The sequence below is a fragment of the Hevea brasiliensis genome, chromosome 6 (assembly GCF_030052815.1).
Source record: "Hevea brasiliensis isolate MT/VB/25A 57/8 chromosome 6, ASM3005281v1, whole genome shotgun sequence".
Lineage (NCBI taxonomy): Eukaryota > Viridiplantae > Streptophyta > Magnoliopsida > Malpighiales > Euphorbiaceae > Hevea > Hevea brasiliensis.
The window spans coordinates 10,428,751-10,448,679 of record NC_079498.1 but is presented as its reverse complement, the minus strand read 5'-3'; the positions used below and the strand labels follow the sequence as shown (position 1 = coordinate 10,448,679).

General features: G+C 28.8%; 1 protein-coding gene and 1 long non-coding RNA gene across 2 annotated transcripts; both read left to right on the top strand.

Annotated features, from left to right (window-relative positions):
- Positions 1-9,450: 9,450 nt before the first annotated feature.
- LOC131180956 (uncharacterized) lies at positions 9,451-9,743 on the top strand. Its single transcript, XR_009149614.1, has 2 exons — positions 9,451-9,538; positions 9,615-9,743. It is a non-coding gene; the product is annotated as an uncharacterized LOC131180956 (long non-coding RNA).
- Positions 9,744-12,825: 3,082 nt separating this feature from the next.
- Positions 12,826-17,196, top strand: LOC131180764 (disease resistance protein RPV1-like). Its single transcript, XM_058148391.1, has 5 exons — positions 12,826-13,455; positions 13,572-14,673; positions 14,774-15,073; positions 15,162-16,022; positions 16,283-17,196. Exons 1-5 carry the CDS (start codon positions 12,956-12,958, stop codon positions 17,081-17,083), a joined length of 3,564 nt encoding a protein of 1,187 aa, XP_058004374.1. The 5' UTR covers positions 12,826-12,955; the 3' UTR covers positions 17,084-17,196.
- Positions 17,197-19,929: the final 2,733 nt, after the last annotated feature.

Here is a 19,929-nt window from a genome sequence, read left to right as displayed (position 1 = left end):
TAATAAAAAATTTAACAAAAAAGTTAAAAATACTTTATCGTTCATAAATCAATGTTTAGGGTTAAAATTAAAGAACAATAATGGGTAAAATTTACATAAAAAAAATTACAAATTTTTTGAATTCCCTAATACAAGTGAAATGACATTATTTATATATTTAATAATCATGAATGTGTCAAATTAACATATAATATATATGAAACTCAAATTTAATTATTTCATTGTATTATCAATTTGTTGTAATATCAATAACATTTTTTCACTTATTTTCATTATATGTTATTACTACATTAACACATATTTTAATGAGGTTAAAATAAAAACGTATGGTTAAATATTATGACAATGAAACTAAATTTAATTGGTTATTAAAAATCAACGTATAATTATAGTATTGTATTATATATAAAAATTAACAAAAAAAAATTACATATTAAAAGAATTAAACCATGAATATGTACAATGAGACAAATGTTGGCAATTAAAAGAGAATAATTACCTAGATAAAATGGATTTAATTAATTCACACATAAATACTTAAATAGTTTTATTAATTAAAAAACAGAACAAACACTTCTCACTCACTCAATTCGTAAGAGCTTTTTCACTTGTTATAACTTGCAATTTTTCCTTATATTTTTTTCTCAAAAATTTCTATTACACTTCTATACTAGTATAATATTCACGCTATGTATGCATAAGTTATAATTTTTATTTTTTTAATTTAATTTTTAATTACATTCTAATTATGATATCATTACTATTAAATTAATTTTCAACTAAAATTTTTCTCTTATTTAATTTAATTTAAATAAATTTTTATAATAATAAATTTTTAATTAATTTACGATATAGTTAGTTAAAATACCTATTTAATTCTTGTTATACATGGTAGTTTTTATGATTATTTCATTTAAAATGTAATAAAATTACTTTATTTAAAAAATAATTTAAGTTTTATGAAATTTTTATATTTTATCTCATAATTTATGTAAATCTATATTATTTTTTGTAATTACAGAAAATATGTTAGATTAATAAAAAATAATGTTATTTAAAAAATATATAAATATAATTTTTTTGGTTATTAATATAATAAAAAATATATTAAATTACTAATAATGAATTGAATTATTTAATTTTAATAATAATAATGAAAATATATAACATTATTATTAATTAAAAATAATGTTTTATTACGTTATTTTAAAAAAAGGTATATCTTTAAATTTTTATAAAATGTAATTTTTTTTATTAATTTGATATATTTTTTTATAAAATAATTATTTCATAAAAATGATTATTGTTTTACATAAATTTATGATATAAGATAAATACATTTTATAAAAATTAAAATTTTAAAATATCATTGTTTTTTATTAATAAAATAAATATTAAAAATACATACTATTTTTCAGAAAACAGATTCTATGTTTTTGATATTGTAACTTTAATTTTTTTTAATCATTTTTACTTGTAGCTAAATCTTTGATGTAGTCATATTTGCTATATTTTTTGAAATTCTAATTCTACATAAAAATATAATTAAGAGATAATTTATGTATAAAAATTTAAATATTTAATTAAAATTTGAAAATAATTCTTTTGAAAATTAGTGATAATAAAATATAGATAATCAAAATATTAATTATAATTGTATTTGATATTTAATTATAATCAAATAAAATTTTAAAAAGTTTAAGAAATATTAAATAAGAAATTTATAAAAAAAATTAGTAACTAAATAAATATTAATTAAATATATTTAAATAAATAAATTTTGAGAATGATAACTAATAATTTGTGAAAGAAATAATAAAAAAATAAAGTAAATAAAAAAAGATTTGAGAACACTTAGGCAAAGTGAAATATTTGGTGAGAGAAGACTGATTGATATGTATCAAATATCTCATATGATATACTATATATATATACAAATGAATATAAACCATTTAAATAAAATTTAATTTTATAATTAAATGTTATTTAATAGAAAAAGGTAGCAAAAATATTTATATTTAATTTTTATAACAGTAAAATCTTTTCCATTTACTTATCCATTTCAATTCAATAATAATAATAATAATAATAATAATAATAATAATAATAATAATCAAAATATTAGTTATAATTACATTCGATATATAATTACAATAAAATAAAATTTTAAAAAGTTTAAAATATTAAATAAGAAATTTATAAAAAAAAATTAGTAACTAAATAAATATTAATTAAATATATTTAAATAAATAAATTTTAAAAATGATAATTAATAATTTTTGAAAAAAATAATAAAAAAATGGAGTAAATAAAAAAAGATTTGAGATTACAGTGAAAATACTTAGTGAGATGAGAGTGATTGATATGTATCAAATGTCTTATATGACATACTATATATAAAAAACAAATATAAATCATTTAAATAATATTTAATTATATAAAATTTAATTTTATAATTAAATATTATTTAATAGAAAAAGGTAATAAAAAAATTTAAATTTAATTTTTATAATAGTAAAATATTTCTTATTTGCTTATCTATTTTAATTCAATGATCATAAGTTGGCCGTAATAATAATAACAAACATAATTAATCATAAGAAAATGAAATAAAACGAATATTAAATTATTGACATAAAAAATAATATATACTAATTGTAACACTCCTAATTTTTTTTTAAAAAAAATATACTTATTTTATGTGTAAATATTAATATTTTATTTTATTAAAATTTTGGAAATTTATTTGAAATTTTTCGAATTTTAGAAATCGGATTTGATTTTTCAAAGTCAATAAATTTTGTTAATTTTTAAAAATTAATTTAAAGATCACGTGACAAAACTAAAAATATATTTGGACTCTAAAAATTTTTTTGAGTTTTCTGAAATTTTTTCAGAATTTTTGGGTATCGTTTTTTATCCTAGGGCAGAGTAAAAATTCAATTTCGAGTGTTCTGAATCGAACCGGTTGAATCGAACTAGACTAGATCGGACCTGTCGAATCGGACCAGTCTTATTTTTCTTTCTTTCTCCTTTCTCTCGTGCGACTCCTCCTCCCTCTCCCCTTCGTTTCTCTCTCCTCCCTCCTCCCTTGGCCGGCTGACCACCTCCCCCTTCACCCCAGCTTGCCGGCGCCCCACCTGGGAGTCTTCCCCTCGCCGGCTGCTGCTCAGATCGCCGGAAAATGACCCCTTTTCTTCCCTCTTCACGCGCGCAGTGCCTCCCTCCTTTCTGGCCAAAATACGACCAATTCGACTACCGATTAGACCTGAACTTATCCCAAACAATCTCAACTCATTGAGAGCTTTCCGTAGACACTAAAAATACAATTTTTCATCTAGTATTTTGTCCAATTTTTGTCCAAAAAGTTTTAGTCAATTTTGATTTTTGGGCTAAATTTCTTCCAAACCTAAAACCTTACGATAAATCCGAGAATACCAGCGTGCTCTACACAATGAGAGCTTCGCAAGGATATAAATTTCAAAATTTTCTAACACCAAAATTTCGGTGGGTCCTGCGAACTTCGCAGTGCTTTTCTGAGCTTCAATTGAGCTTAATTAACTCCATAAATATTTTTTTCTAAATCCTAGTGTTGTGGGCTTCGTGTAGGTACCCTCATTTCATGAAAATTTGACAGTTACTCGGATCTATAATTTTGGGTCAGGCAGACAGGCTACCGAAAATATTTTAGAACTGGATCAAGATTATAGGTTATCCCACCATTTTCAGACGTCTCGAATGCGTTCCAAGCTCTAGAATTGGCATAGGTAAATCTGAAACTTAAGTTTTCTTAATTATAGAGTATCTACTTTTGATTAAAAATTTATAAAATATTTGTGGTAGGTTAGAAAATCATAATTCCTTTTGTATTAACTTAGTAATATTGCTAAGGACAGTGGAGCAAAATTTTAAAGTTTTTAAAGCTTGTTTAAGTGGTTTTTGATAAAAAGTTACTTTCGGGGACTAAATTATAAGTTTCTCATATTGTGAGTTTTGATTGATTTGGAGAGCCCAGGAGGGGCCATATGTTATTGATGTATTATGGTTATGAGAAATTGAGAATTAGAAGTGTTATTTGAATCTTTTGCAGGATGGGTAGGTCCTAAGTATAGAAGGAACTCTGTCGGATTTTCGGCAAAACTTTAGGACTGTCTTTTGATTCTCTATAGTTTTGTTCTAAGTTGTTCATTGATAAATTTTGATATATTGTTTAGGTGAGCCAGGACAGCCTTCTTCCTTCGTCTAGCTGCAGCAGTAACATTTAAAGTGTTGTCAGTAGATATTTATTTTATTTACAATTTCAATATTATTATATTTCTGACATGCTCATGCATCACTTATACTTATATTTATGTAGTTAAATATTAGGCATGCCCTGCTTTGCATTTATACTTGATGATATTACTTTGATTGCTGTGTTTTGATAATCTGGAGCTCTGTGTGTGTGAGTGGGTGTGTATGTGGTGTATATGGATATGAGTAGGACGGGCAAATTGGCTTGAGCTAGTCTCGCTTGGGGCCCGGTACTTTTTTTTGAGGAAATCAGGGTGAGTACGGCTTGGAGTTGATCTCGCTGACCCCCGCATATGGATTATTAAGAGAAAATCTGGCTCGAGTTGATCTCTCTGGCAGGCCTTGGATTAAGAGAGGTGGGTAGGTGGATCAGCTCCCCATATATATATGTGTGAGTATGGATTTGACACGGGTGCGTGAGTGCTCCATATTATCTTTGATGTGACTTAATATGATTTGTATAAAGATGATACATTTCATTTTTCAATGATGCATTAGAATTAGATAGTTGTAGAGATTGTATGTAAAATAAATATTTACTCTCTGAGTCAAATGCTCACTCCTGTTCACTATTTTTCCAGGTTACAGGAGAGTTTTTTCCATGTGTTTAACCTACTTTCATTCTTCGCAAGTCTACTGCTATTAATTTTATATTTTGTGTTGTTAAATATAAATCCTAGCTCTCTGCATGTGTAAAAACATATTATTTAGTTTGGGACTGTAATATTTATTAATATTTGCAATTATAACTTATTAAATTTTATGTATGTGTAATTGGGTGGTTGGATACCAATGATGGATGAGGGAGTGGAGCTTCCATTGATTTTATTCTAGATTGTGGATGATTGATGGGTGAGCTGAGCTCCCCAAATGTATTTTTATTGAGATTACAGGTCGAGTAAGTTGATAACTCTCTGTTGGATAGTCCATTTTATGGTTGGACTCTGTCCGGTTGATTTTTTGAAATTGGGCCCAATATGGGCCTGCTGATAGGTTAAAGTTTAGTTGGGCTTACTACGGGCTTCGGGGACCTTATGCTGACCCAAGTCCTAGTGCCTGTCCAGCCCATAATTTGGATTGTCACACTAATTATAAATAAATTAAATATCTATATTTTATTTTTATAGCTTTTATATAGACTATACTTTTTATCTCTCAAATATTTTAACAATGATTTCATAATAATAATAATAGAAAATATAACAATATAATAAAAATATTTATTAAAAATATGAAATAATTTAAGATTTATTAAATTATATAATAGTTGATTCTAAAATTATAAATTAATAATCAATTTTTTTTAAATTAATAATCATCGGGGATCTTTTATTATTATTATTATTATTATTATTATTATTATCATCATATTTTAAATTATTTATTATTTTAAACTACTACTACTATTATTATTATTATTATTATTATTATTATTATTATTATTATTATTATTATTATAATAGTAGATGGTGACATAAGGTAAATAATATTTTTATATAAATGAATTTTTAAAAAAATTAATATAAATAATTTTTAAATATTATATTTAATCACAACTCCGCCTAAGTAGTTTGCACTTAGCCAGTCCCAAGCCCGGATAAAGGAGGAGGGTTGCGGTAGGTGACAACCAGCGTAAAAATTTCGTCACACCCTATGATATGGATTCAAATAATATAAACGTTGGGGCGTCCTCTACTAACGACGCGCTACATCGGAGCTCGGGTGTAGTGATAAATATGCAAGGGTGTAGGGCGTTCACCGAAAGTGACGCGCCATGCCGGCGCCCGGGTGTAGTGTTAAGTGAGCAAGGGTTCCCACATCATGGACGGGTGTGGGTAAAGAAGTTAGTCCATAGGACAGATAGTAGAACAAATAGTGGAACAGAACACAAGATAGACATAGAAAATAATAGAATATATCATAGAAGGAGACCAATTAGGAAGGAGCAGGATAGGAGGAGGATTAAGGTTGGTACTTGGAATGTTGGATCACTTACAGGAAAATTAATGGAGCTTGTGGATACCTTGGAAAGGAGAAGGGTGAATATTACTTGCATTCAGGAGACTAAATGGGTAGGAGAGAAAAGTAAGGAATTGGGTAATTCAGGGTACAAACTGTGGTTTACCAGAAAGGAGAGAAACAAGAATGGAGTGGGTATAATCATAGACAGAATATGGAAAGACGCAGTAGTAGCTGTAAAAAGAGTAGGAGATAGAATTATACTAGTAAAGCTAGTACTAAAAGGAGAAACAATAAATATAGTTAGTGCTTATGCCCCACAAATAGGACTAGACAGTGAGAGTAAACAAAGGTTTTGGGAAGATATGGATGATTTAATGCAAAGCATACCAAATGAAGAGAATATTTTCATTGGTGGAGATTTGAATGGACATGTAGGAAGTGATAGACAAGGTTATGAGAATGTTCATGGAGGTTTTGGTTTTGGCAGTCGAAATGAGAAGGGAAAAAGCATCCTGAATTTTGCTATGGCATACGACCTAATACTAGCAAATACCTACTTTATAAAAAGAGAGTCACATTTAGTGACTTTCAAAAGTGGGCAACATAAGCCAAATCGACTTCCTCTTAACCAGAAATATAAATAGAGCTCTATGCAAGGATTGCAAGGTCATTCCAGGAGAGGCTTTAACAAGTCAACATAGGTTGGTGGTCTTGGATGTCAAGTTTAGGAATAATTCAAGTAAGGTCAGAAGAAATAGTGTAGCTCGAACAAAGTGGTGGGAGTTCAAAGGAGTAAAGCAAGTGAAGTTCAAAAATGAGCTTCTCGAGTCCGAAGTATGGAAGCTAGATATGGAGGCTAATGATATGTGGATACAGATGGCATCAAAGATTAGAGAAGTAGCTAGAAAAGTACTTGGAGATTCTAAAGGACATGGACCACCCTCAAAAGAGAGATGGTGGTGGAATGAGGAAGTACAAAAGGCAGTGAAGAGAAAAAGGGAATGGTATAAGAAATTACCTAAATGTGATAATAATGAGGCATATGAACAATACAAGATAGCAAAAAAAGAGGCAAAAAAGGCAGTTAGTCAAGCAAGAGCACAGGCCTTTGAAAAGTTATATGAGAAACTTAGAACTAAAGAAGGGGAGAAAGATATTTATAGATTAGCAAGGAGTAGAGAAAGGAATGTCAAGATCTCAATCAAGTTAGGTGCATTAAGGATAAAGAAGAAAAAGTGTTGGTGAAAGATGAGGACATTAAAGAAAGATGGAGAAATTATTTTAATGATCTCTTTAATAATAATCAAAATGGTAATAGCGTGAATATAGATTATAGAACAATAGAAAAGAATGTAAATTATACTAGAAGGATTCGATCTTTAGAAGTAAAGGAAGCACTTAAGAGAATGAAAGTGGGTAAAGCCTGTGGACCTGATGAAATACCAATTGAAGTGTGGAAGTATTTGGGAGATATGGGAGTGGCATGGTTAACTAAATTATTTAATAAGATTCTAAACTCAAAGAAAATGCCTGATGAATGGAGGAAGAGTATTTTAGTATTTATTTTTACAAATAAGGGAGACATACAGAGTTGCTCAAACTATAGGAGAATTAAACTCATGAGCCATACTAAGTTGTGGGAGAGAGTGGTGGAGCATCGACTACGTCATGATACTTCTATCTCTCTCAATCAATTTGGTTTAATGCCCGGTCGTTCAACTATGGAAGCGATCTTTCTCATTAGAAGCTTGATGGAGAAATATAGAGATGTGAAGAAAGATCTACACATGGTTTTTATTGATTTGGAGAAGGCTTATGATAGTGTTCCAAGAGAGGTCTTATGGAATGTGTTAGAATAAAAGAGGGTATCTATTAGGTACATACAAGTATTGAAAGATATGTATGAAGGAGCAACTACTATTGTGCGCACAGTGGGAGGGGACACAAGAGATTTTCCGATCGCAATTGGATTACATCAAGGATCAGCCATAAGCCCTTACCTTTTTACATTAGTTTTAGATGAACTGACGAAACATATACAAGAGAGTATTCCTTAGTGCATGATGTTTGCGGATGATATTGTTCTGATAGATGAGACACGAGAAGGAGTCAATAGAAAGCTAGAACTTTGGAGAAGTACTCTAGAGTCAAAGGGTTTTAAGTTAAGTAGAACGAAGACAAAATACATGCATTGCGAGTTCAGTGAAGGCCAAACTGGTGATAGGAAAGTAGTTAGTTTGAATGGAGTGGTACTGTTACAAAGTAATCACTTTAAATATCTAGGCTCAGTCCTTCAAGTAGACGAGGGATGTGAGGAGGATGTTAGTCATAGGATTAAAGCCGGATGGTTGAAATGGAGACGTGCCACGGGAGTTTTATGTGATCGTAAGATTCCCAATAAAATGGAAGGAAAATTTTACCGTACAACCATACGACCGGCTATGTTATATGGTAGTGAGTGTTGGGCACTGAAAGAGTCGTATGCATCTAAGATAAGAGTTGCAGAGATGAGAATGTTAAGGTGGATGAGTGGCCATACTAGACTAGATAAAGTCCGTAATGAGAGTATTAGAGAAAAGATATGAGTGGTGCCAATTGAAGATAAGTTGAGAGAAGGGAGATTGAGGTGGTTTGGTCATGTGAAGCGTAGACATACGGAGGCTCCAGTTAGACAAGTAGAGCACATTAGGTTAGAGGATAGAAAGAAAAAAAGGGATAGACCTAAATTGACTTGAAGGAGAGTAGTATAACATGACTTAGAAGCATTACACATTTCTGAGGATTTAATCCAAAATCGTTCAGAGTGGAAAAAGTGAATTCATATAGCCGACCCCAAATTTTTGGGATAAAAGCTTAGTTGAGTTGAGTTAAGTTTTGTATTTAATCATAAAAAATTTTAATTTTTAAAAATTAAAATTTTTAAAAAATAATAATTTAAATTATAAATATTAATGTAATATTATAAAAAAATAATAATAATTAAAAAATAAATATAAAAATAAAATAATAATTAATATAAAAAAAAGGTTAATAATAAAAATGATATGTAACAAGTTGTTTAAATAAAATGCCATGTGACAATAATACCTTGTGTGTGTGAGTGTGTGTGTGTGTGTGTGTATATATATATATATATATATATATATATATATATATATATATATATAAGAAAACTTGTCAACGATTTGAACTTAATTGATGTGAACTTGAGTGGCAAGCGTTTCACCTCGAGAAATTCAGTTGCTATGAGTAGAACTGATCGTGCTCTTGTCTCTGTTCATTGGTAATCCTCTTTTCCTAATCTCACGCTTATGGGTCTATTGATCACAATCCGATTCTCTCAACATCTGATTTGACAGATTGGGGACCAAAACCTCTGCGCTTCTTGGATGCTTGTTGGTCTTGGCCAGGCTTCTCTGACATTATCAAACACACTTTGGTCTATTGTATTTGGAATCTATTTTGTATTTTATTTGTTTGTTCTGTCTCGTTTCATTTTTATGTTTTGTTAACATATCATGCCTGGATTGAAAATTTGTTAAGTTTTTCCTGATTTTTATTATTAATGAAATTCCTTTGCCTATTTAAAAAAAAAAAAAAAAACCATATTGGTCCGAATAGTCTCGACCTTGTGGGCCTCACCCCAATCGAATAATTATTCCCTAAGACTTGCAGGGAATTTGTGCTACTGATGCTTAAGGATCTGTGTAAGGTAACTCCTAGAGGCATTGGTCTTTGGCTGGAACTAATTGGCCTCTTAGGCTAGGTAAACTTCTTCTCTTCTTAATCCAGAACCCATTTTCTCCATTAAGCATTGACCCAAAGCCTCTGATAAGAGGAGATCTAACGTGTGTTTGGATCAGGTAACTTTAGTTCTATTATTGTTGTTGCAGAAGATAGTGATAAGAATGGGAATGTTTTGAATTCAATAGAGTTATATTATTGTTCAACAGGCAAATGAAAAATGTATGTTGATTTGTGTGTGCTTTTCTCTTGTTTGATGAAATGCCTGAGAGAAATATTATTACAGGATTGGAAATTTTTGAATGATGAGAGGTGCGCAAAGAGGGTGATATTTTTTTAAGGAATTTTTCAACTTAATCAAGGGTAATATGGTCATTTCATAATTCATTAACAGCATTTTTAGACGGAAGGACCTCATTTTTTATGATTTGAAGACTCAGGGAAAAGGCTTTGGAGTTCTAAAAATAAAAGGACAAATGTAAATTTGAAGTCAAATAACAAAATTGGTCACAGATGCAGGCGCAGATCTGTAAATTTGTTACGTCGTTGGAGTTGGCCCTGAATTTATGAGGCAGGTACTCCTCTGTTAAAGACATGTCCTGCATTGCAAATTGGGCTCCAAACGCTTTTACCCTAAACCACAATGCCAAACAAGTCCAGAGAAAATGAGAGAAGCAAGGTGGGGATAGCTTCAGCTTTCAGCCATAAAGTAAGTAAAGAGATAAGCTGAAAAAGAAATCACCAGTGAGTGGCATAAATAATTGAGTTTGTCAGGTCTGTGTGGGTGAAATTTGAGTAAAATGAATTAAGGAAAAAGAAAATTAATGTATTTAGATGTATATTTTTTAAAAAAAATATTGAAACAAGATGTATTTATACTTAATTAATGAAAAATTAATAAATTATAATTTTAAGTAGGTTGATCTACTAATAATTTTATAGAATGTGATATTATAAATTAATTGGGTGCATATATATCTGAATGTAAGGTAAATCTTTATTGAGAAATAGTAAGGAGGGTTATAATAAAAATAATATCATATTTGAAAAGGGGTGAATTAATGAAAAGATAAGGAGAGATAATGCATATTCTTAATATTTAAAAGAAGGTAAAAAATGGTAAATAATCATTAGAAGTACAAAAATATCATTTCTTATTAGATAAAAATTTATTCTTTAGAATGGATTATTTAGAAAAAAAATTAATAATTGAAGCATAATAATCGTAGCAAACTATTGAAAGAATAAATAATTTAATAACTGAAGTTAAATAAAAAAGTAAAACTAAACTTGTTTTTATGAGAATTCGAAATCCATGATAGAGACCGGAGGGATCAGGTACAACCACTTAAGAGATAAGACATTTATTTGTATTGGTAAATTAGATTTATTTTTAATGTATATAATGAATTTTTAATAAAAAATTAAGGACACAATAGAAAAATAAAAAATAAAGCAATTTTCAGCTTTCACCTCCTTCTGCTTACGCTCCAATTTAAGGCATAAGAAAAATTGAAATTTGAGGGGTAAGAGAGGGTAAACCTTACCTTTACTTATCTTTACCCTTCACTGACTCACCTCTTACCAAAAATAGGTATAATAGTTATTTATCTTTCTTTACCCTTATTTACCGTTCCCTCACCCATTCAAATACAGCGTAAGTGTTTAACCCTTCCTTCCAATTAAAATTAGTTTCTAATTACTCATCAAGAGCAAAAATAACAAATTTGACTGTGTATATGAAGAAGATAAATTTATTAATTTTGTCTGTCTCATGCACATTATAATCCTTCCTTCTCTCACAAAAGAACCAATCATTGTCTTTTTGGCTTTGGATGTTAATCAATTATAAGTTTACTCAAATTATATTTTGTAAATGCTTTGGTGTCTCTCATAAAATGGGGTGAATTTTTATTTTAAAATTTACATATATTATGTTAAATATATTATCTTCAAAATAATGAAAAATATATTATATTAAGAAATAGTTTTGCTCTTTTTATTTAGGAGTCAGTGAGAGGCACTTAAATTTAGGTACAGTCGAAGATCAGTTAGCTTTTTAATCAAATTGAAATTAAATTAATTTATATTGAACTAAAATTAAACTGACATTGGTTAAAATCATGGTATATTTGAACCGTAATGGAATCGGCCAGTTTGATTTTAGATTAAAATCAATTTTTTTATTTTAAAAATTAAAAATTGAAAAAAAAAATCTTAATTATTAGATTTGATCAAAATCAGATCAAATTAGATTGAATTGAAATCAAGATTAAAATCTAAATCAGAATTGGCATCGCGAAGATTTTGATTCGTAATCTAAACAGTTTTAATTCATTGCTAGAAGTCGATTCAAGCTCATACCCTCAATGAATTAAAACCATTGATTACAAATCAAAACTTGCCCATGTGATAAAATATATTTAAAATTATGAAGTTAAAATAATTTTGTATGTATTTTTATTAATTTGTAGTTAAATATTAGGGATAAGATTACATTAATCAAATTAATAAATATTATAATATAATAAAATTTTAATTTATTAATATTACTTAATATTAACCAAACCCATTATTTTCCTCGCAAATAAAATTCTCAAAATTTAACAAAAGAAGATTGCATTTTATATAATTATGGAAACAAATTATTTTACACTGTGAGTGAAATTACATGGAAGTTCCCACAGAACAGTTGGAAATTATGAAATTATGAAATTATGAAATTATTATTATTATTATTATTATTATTATTATTATTATTATTATTATTCCAATTGAAATTCAAGTCTTCAGTCTTCACCATCGGACAAGGGCCACATACACAGGCACATTTTGCACTCAATTTTTATGCCACCGAACTAATCAAAAGTCTTCGTCTTCGCTTCTCCATGACCGTAACTCAAGTTTCTCATTAGAAAAGAGTCGGAGCCATTCTCTTGTTATCAGTTAACAGATTATGGCTTCTTCTTCTTCTTCTTCCTCTTCTTCTTCAATCAATCCTCAATGGAAGAAGTATGATGTGTTTATAAGTTTTAGAGGTGCAGACATCCGTGATGGTTTTCTCAGTCATCTGTACGAAGCTTTGCATCGAAAACAAATCTTCACCTTCAAGGATGAAAACCTTCACAGAGGAGAAGAGATCTCACCAGCCCTCTTGAAAACAATTGAAAACTCACTGCTTTCCTTAGTCATTTTCTCAGAAAACTATGCCTTTTCTCCATGGTGTTTGGATGAGCTTGTGAAGATTCTTGAATGCCAGGAAACAACAGGACAAATAGTATTACCACTTTTTTACGGAGTAGATCCTTCAGACGTTCAAGACTTGACAGGAAGATTTGGTAATGCCCTTGCTCAACATAAAGAAAAATTCAAAGACTGTTTAGAAAAGGTGGAGAGTTGGAGCCGTGCTTTGAAGGGAACGGCCAACATTTCAGGGTGGGATTCAAGAATTATTAAGTAAGACACTTATTTTCAATGTCCTTTTTTACTTATATCACTGATTTTTCTGTTGTCACTTTATTTCTTTGTGCTTCATTGTGAATTACTATTGTTTGGTCTTTATTTGTGATCAGGCCTGAATCTAAACTAATTGACGAAATTGTCAATGATGTTCGCAAGAAAATAAATCACTCGTTTCTAAGTGTTTACGATAATGATGGCCTTTTTGGAATCGATTCTCGTGTGAAGGAAGTTGAATCATTGTTATGTCTTGAATCTGAAGATGTGCGTATGGTAGGAATTTGGGGAATGCCTGGTATAGGTAAGACAACTATTGCAGACAAAGTATTTAATAAAATTGCGAACAAATTTCAGAGTCAATGCTTTATTGCAAATGTCCGAGAAGAGTTAGAAAAGCGCACTCCAGTTCAGTTACGACATGAAATCCTTGGCAAATTGTTAGGAGGAGAAAATCTTGATGTAGGCACACCATGTACATTGCGTCATTCAACTAAAAGAAGACTTCAAAATACAAAAGCTCTTATTGTTCTTGATGATGTGTATGGTTACTTACACCTAAAAGAGTTAGTAGAAGGGTGGAATTTGTGTGGTCCAGGAAGTAGAATCATTGTAACAAGCAAAGATAAGCAAGTGCTGGAAATTGTGGGCTGCGAGAAATATATTTATAAGGTTGAGAAATTAAATGATTGTGAATCTCTTCAACTCTTTAGCTTGCATGCCTTCAAACAAACTCAACCCACAAATGGATACATGAGGCAGCTATCAGAAAGAGTGATAAGTTATACTCAAGGAGTTCCATTAGCCCTCAAGGTTTTAGGTTGCAGCCTTTATGGTAAGGGTGTGAAAGAATGGGAAAGTGAGTTGAAAAAACTTGACACTATTCCCAATAAGGAAATTCAGGGCATTCTGAGAAGAAGTTATGATGGACTAGAAGATAATGAAAAGAGTATATTTCTGGATATTGCATGTTTTTTTAAAGGGGAAAATAAAGATCGAGTAAAAAATATATTAGATTGCTGCGGTTTTTTTGCAGAAAGGGGAATAGGTCGTCTGCTTGACAAGTCTCTGGTAACTATTTCCAAAGAGAAGTTAGGGATGCATGACCTGCTACAACAAATGGGTAAGGATATTGTTTGCAAGGAAAATAAAAAGCCTAGAAAGCGTAGCAGGTTGTGGAATGCCGAGGATATATATTACATACTGAAAACAGACAAAGTAAGAAAATGCATTGATTTTTTTCTTTTTTTTTTTTTAAATAAGAAATGTAGTTTTGCATGTTTTATGCTCATTTTCTTTGCTTAATTTTCTTTATCAGGGGGCTGAAAGTGTTGAAGCCATATCACTGGATTTGTCCAAAATTAGAAACATAGAACTATGTCCTTCTGCCTTTGAGAAATTTTATAAGCTTAGATTGCTCAAATTTTACAATCCTGGCTCTAAGGAAATGAAGTTACATCTTCCTAAAGGCCTGAATTTTCTTCCAAATGAGCTGAGGTTTCTCTACTGGGATCAATACCCTTTGAAATCATTGCCATCGACATTTTGCCCTGAGAATCTTGTTGAATTGCACATGCATAGTAGCCAACTCGAACAACTTTGGAACGAAGATGCTCCGGTATGCTTGAGCATGATTCCTTATGAAATTATCTGTTGAAACTTGAGTATATTGAAACTTATTCTTAACCTTTTCTTTGTCATTGCAGTGTCTTAAAAACTTGAAATTTGTGGACCTCAGCAACTCGAAACAATTGATCAGAATTCCAGACATGTCGCAATTCCCAGAACTTGAGGTTATAATTTTGAGAGGCTGTATGAGTTTGGTTGATTTTTCTTGGTCTTCTAAGTACCAAAGCAAGATTACAGATCTACATTTTGGAAAATGCTCAAAGATAGTAAGTCTTCCAAACAGTATGTGCAATCCGAAATTTCTAAAGCAGCTAGACTTCACAGATTGTGTGAATCTCCATGGATTGCCAGAGAACTTGGGGGACCTGGAATCTCTTGAATACCTGATAGCCACTAGAAGTGGTATAAAAAGACTACCATCTTCTATCAATCAGTTGAAGAAATTGTACTTCTTGATCTGTGATGGATGTGAAGGTTTGATATTGCCTCCTTTCACAGGTTTGGCCAGTCTTGTCAATCTTTCTTTGGACGGTTGTGGTATATCAGAAATTCCCAGTAATCTTGGCTCTTTAAGGTCATTGGACCATTTATATTTACGTGGAAATAATTTCAGAAGCATACCTACAAGCATCAAGCAATGTTCTAAGTTGACAACACTTGTTTTAAGTGATTGCAAGAGGCTTCAATTTTTGCCAGAGCTTCCATCAGCTCTACAATGGTTAGATGCAATAAACTGCATATCTCTGGAATTTATATCGAGATCATTCAAACAAGGATATATGAATTCCTGGTTTTTGATGGATCTTAGCAAATGCATTAAATTGGATCAGAGTGCATGCAGTCAATTGATGGAATGTCTACTGCTGAAACTTCAAAGCATTGGACAACCAGAGGAACAGTATCTGTTCAATGAGCATTATCAATATCCGGGCAAAAAGGTTTATCCCTTTCCCTGTAGTGGTATACAAGTGCACTATTTGATTTAGATTATGAATCCAAAAATAATATCAAATTAATTTTATGAGTTTAGTTTGATTTACCTTTAAATTATTTGGTTTGATTTGAAAATTAAAAAGTAAAAAACTTTTGGTTTATAATTTATTTTATTCCGTTTTAAGACATGAGAACCAGATTGTTAATATATATATATATATATATATATATATATATATATATATATATAATTTTTTTTTAACAGGCTGATGCAACGCTGCATGATTGCCTAGAATGTTTATGCATCCCGGGAAGTGAATTGCCAGAATGGATGATGTACAAAAATGATAGTGGATCTTCATTGTCATTCTCTCTCACAACATCTGATCCTCATTCCCATGCTCCTGAGTTCATTAAGATTGCTTTTGGTGTTCTAGTTGCACCCAAAGCTAATCATTCTCGTAATTTCATCGAGACTGGTATTTCTATTTCATGCAGATGCAACTTCATAACTGACTCTGGAGATAGCCTCGAAATGCATTCTTTTTGCAGACTGATCAAAAGACATCACATTTCTCTTTGGTATTCCAACATTCATTTACATTCTAGGAAATTTCGTATCAGGGAGGCTTCATTTCAATTCTCGATCAATTACTCATTCAACAGATTACACTTGAGTGAAGCCCATAAGTGTAAAGTCTACAAGTGTGGAGTCCATCTTATATTTGATCATAACTTGGACGATGATGATAATGGAAAAAGATGGTCAGAGATGGTATTTCATGATCGGACCATGTCGGAGGGATTGTTCTTTACTCCTATTGTTGAGTATGAATATGACGAACAATATCCCCTTCAAGGATTGAAAGAGAAGCAAGAGTTTAAATGTTTCGATTTAAATTTCTCACTATCTTTTTTGTTCACATTAGTTATATGCCTGGCTACTGCTTCAGATCAAACCAAAGCCCAACCGACCCAGATGGTCTTTACTTTGATGCTCATACATGTGTGCTTGAAGTTGCTTTCCTTCAACTCTTCTCTATCTCTTCACGGAATTTACAGCTAATTTCTTGGTATTGTAGAAATTCTATTTTTGTTAACTAATGTCATTATTAATTAACAAAAATTTTATTTATAAGTTGAGAGATGCATTTATAAATTACAACACTATTAAGCTAAGTATGCCATTGTTAGAAGTATTTTATTTATTTTATTGGTAGTAGAGCAGAGATTTTCCAATTGTTGAACATCCTATGATACTAGAGAATAAGAAAAGCTTTTCCAATTCAATTGCAGAATTATACCTGTAAAACTGAAGGAGAAAAAAAAAAAAAATTTATAATGAAAAGCTTGTTCAAGTTATTGAGATTGTATGAAAATTTATAAATTTTGGAGGGGCCATGCTTATAGTTTTCAGAAAAAAAATTATGTAAAATATGTGGATGAAAACGTAATTTTCAAAATTTGGGAAGTTGAACTTGAAAAATGGCTTATAAAAGTATAAGCCATTTGACATATATTTATTAGCCAAATTTAAGTGGTAATTTTTTTTTTTAACAGTTATGGCAATTTTTTTTAATTTTTTTTCCCGTATAATTTGAACTTCATTTTAAATGTTAATTATTTCTATAGCCCAAAATAAAAATTGAAGAAATTAAATTGTTAAAATTGTGCTGAACAAATTTAATTTTGAGATATAAAAATTATTAATCTTGGCTATAGTGTGCCAGTAATTAGCCGAATTCTCACGCTATGCGTGAAAAATTATTAAAATTATATTATTAAATTATTTAATAAATATTTTAATAATATAATAATTTTTATCTTATATTTTAATGAATATATATATATATATATTTATTTATTTATAATTTAATGAATAAATATTATTAAAATTAAATATAAAATAGAATCAGACATAAAAAAAAATATAGATATTTTCGTTAGATAGGACATATGGTACTTTTGTTCAGTCTTTTTATTGTATCTCCTCCATACTTTGAATAGTTAAAATAACTTTTACTTCTTAGTTTTTCTTTTTCCACATATTTTATATTTTGTCTTTTATTTAATTATTATTTTTTTCTTGTTAATACACTTACTTTGATATTAACAAAAACAAAAATTGTATCCTTTTCCTTTTACACATTGCATTACAATTTTATTGAGGGCTGTAAAATTTTGAGATGATTTCTTAAATTTATATCAAACAATTTTTAATAGAAAGTATTCACAATAACTTCCAATAAATGAATCTCAATCATATGATAATCATTTATAAGCACTTATAAATTGCAAATTCTTTTTGTAAGAGCAAAGCAACACTATAAATAATGCAATAATTAAAATTTTAAAATAAAAAAATAGTAATATGCAATGAATTTTAAATATTTAATGATATGATTAATATGATTGGATTTCTAAAGTCATAAATCATTATAAATAAGTATTGATCTTTAAACTTAAAAAATCTTAATTTATTTAATCAAAATATAGAAAAAAATAAACAAAATTCCTAAAAAATAAAATAATACAACAATTTATAAAATTTTAAATATTAAAAATCACAAGATAGAAAAATAGTAATATACAACGAACTTTCAAATTAAATATAATTAAATATGATTAGATTTCCAAACTTAATTAATTATAAATAAATATTATTTTTTAAACTTAAAAAGAAATCTTTGATCCCATTAAAAAAACTCAATTTTTTTTTTTAAAAAATAATACCAAACAAAGAGAAAGTTAAATTTTAAATTTATATTTGTCTTAGCTTTATATATATATATATATATATATATATATATATATATATATATATATATATATATATATATATATATATTTTTTTTTTCTTAATAAATAATAAAAACAGAAAAAAAATTTAAAAAAAAAAATAAAAAAAATTTAAAAACACAAAAAAAAAAATATTAACAAAAAAAAAAAAAAAAAAAATTTATTAATAAAAAAAAAATAAATATAATATTTGTTGAAAAAAAAAAAAAAAAATCAAAAAAAATAAATAAAAAAATTGTTTGCATGAATGGAATAGCCACAAAGCCATTGAATTGGACAAATGCGAGTGTAGTCACAACAAAACTTGCACTAAATTATAGAAACCAAGTTGAAAGAGGACAATAAGATGCTAGTTATTGCAAAGGAATTGCATAGGAAAGAATTTAAGGGGAAGTGGGATAAGATAAGTGAAATAAGTATTAAAATGGTTGTCCATGCAGCAAATCATTATAACTAGTCACCTTTTATTTATTTTGATTACATGAATGGAGACTTTTTATTTATTTATTTTTATTACATTAATTGGATCTTTTTAATTTTTTCACTCTATCTCAACTGCAGTAACAATTTGTAAAAATTCTATCTTAAATGCATCATAAAAATATATAATATGTTTTATATTTTTAATGGTATCCCTATAAATTAATCTACTTGCGTATTTAATTTTGAAGCATATTTATAAATAATATATACAAACCCATGCAATACATGTTCATATGATATTATATATAAATGGCAACTTTAGGAATTCAAATTATTAAAAAAAAATCATATGACATTATTTCATTATATGCAAGAATTAAAATTTCAAATATTAAAAACCATAAAATAAAAATATAATAATATAAGATTAATATAGTTATATTTCTAATATCATAATTAATAATTATATAAAAATATTACCTTTCAAATTTATAAAAAATAATTTGAGTCTAATCTTAATTTGCGCATCATATTATAAATCCTACGTAAAAAAAAATTAAGTGTAGAACTGATCAGAACATGTAATAACACATTTTATAAGGATATACCTTCCTTTTTAAGTAACAAATTCCTCTTTAAAATAAGTGTAACGCTTGTTGGAATCTCTTTAACCTTTCAATAAATTAAAAA

Excerpts from the sequence above, each read along its gene's own strand:
- LOC131180764 (XM_058148391.1), top strand. The coding sequence starts at position 12,956 with ATGGCTTCTTCTTCTTCTTCTTCCTCTTCTTCTTCAATCAATCCTCAA. Across the intron at positions 15,074-15,161 it reads TTTGGAACGAAGATGCTCCG|TGTCTTAAAAACTTGAAATT; the intron begins GTATGCTTGAGC and ends TTGTCATTGCAG. Across the intron at positions 16,023-16,282 it reads ATCAATATCCGGGCAAAAAG|GCTGATGCAACGCTGCATGA; the intron begins GTTTATCCCTTT and ends TTTTTTTAACAG.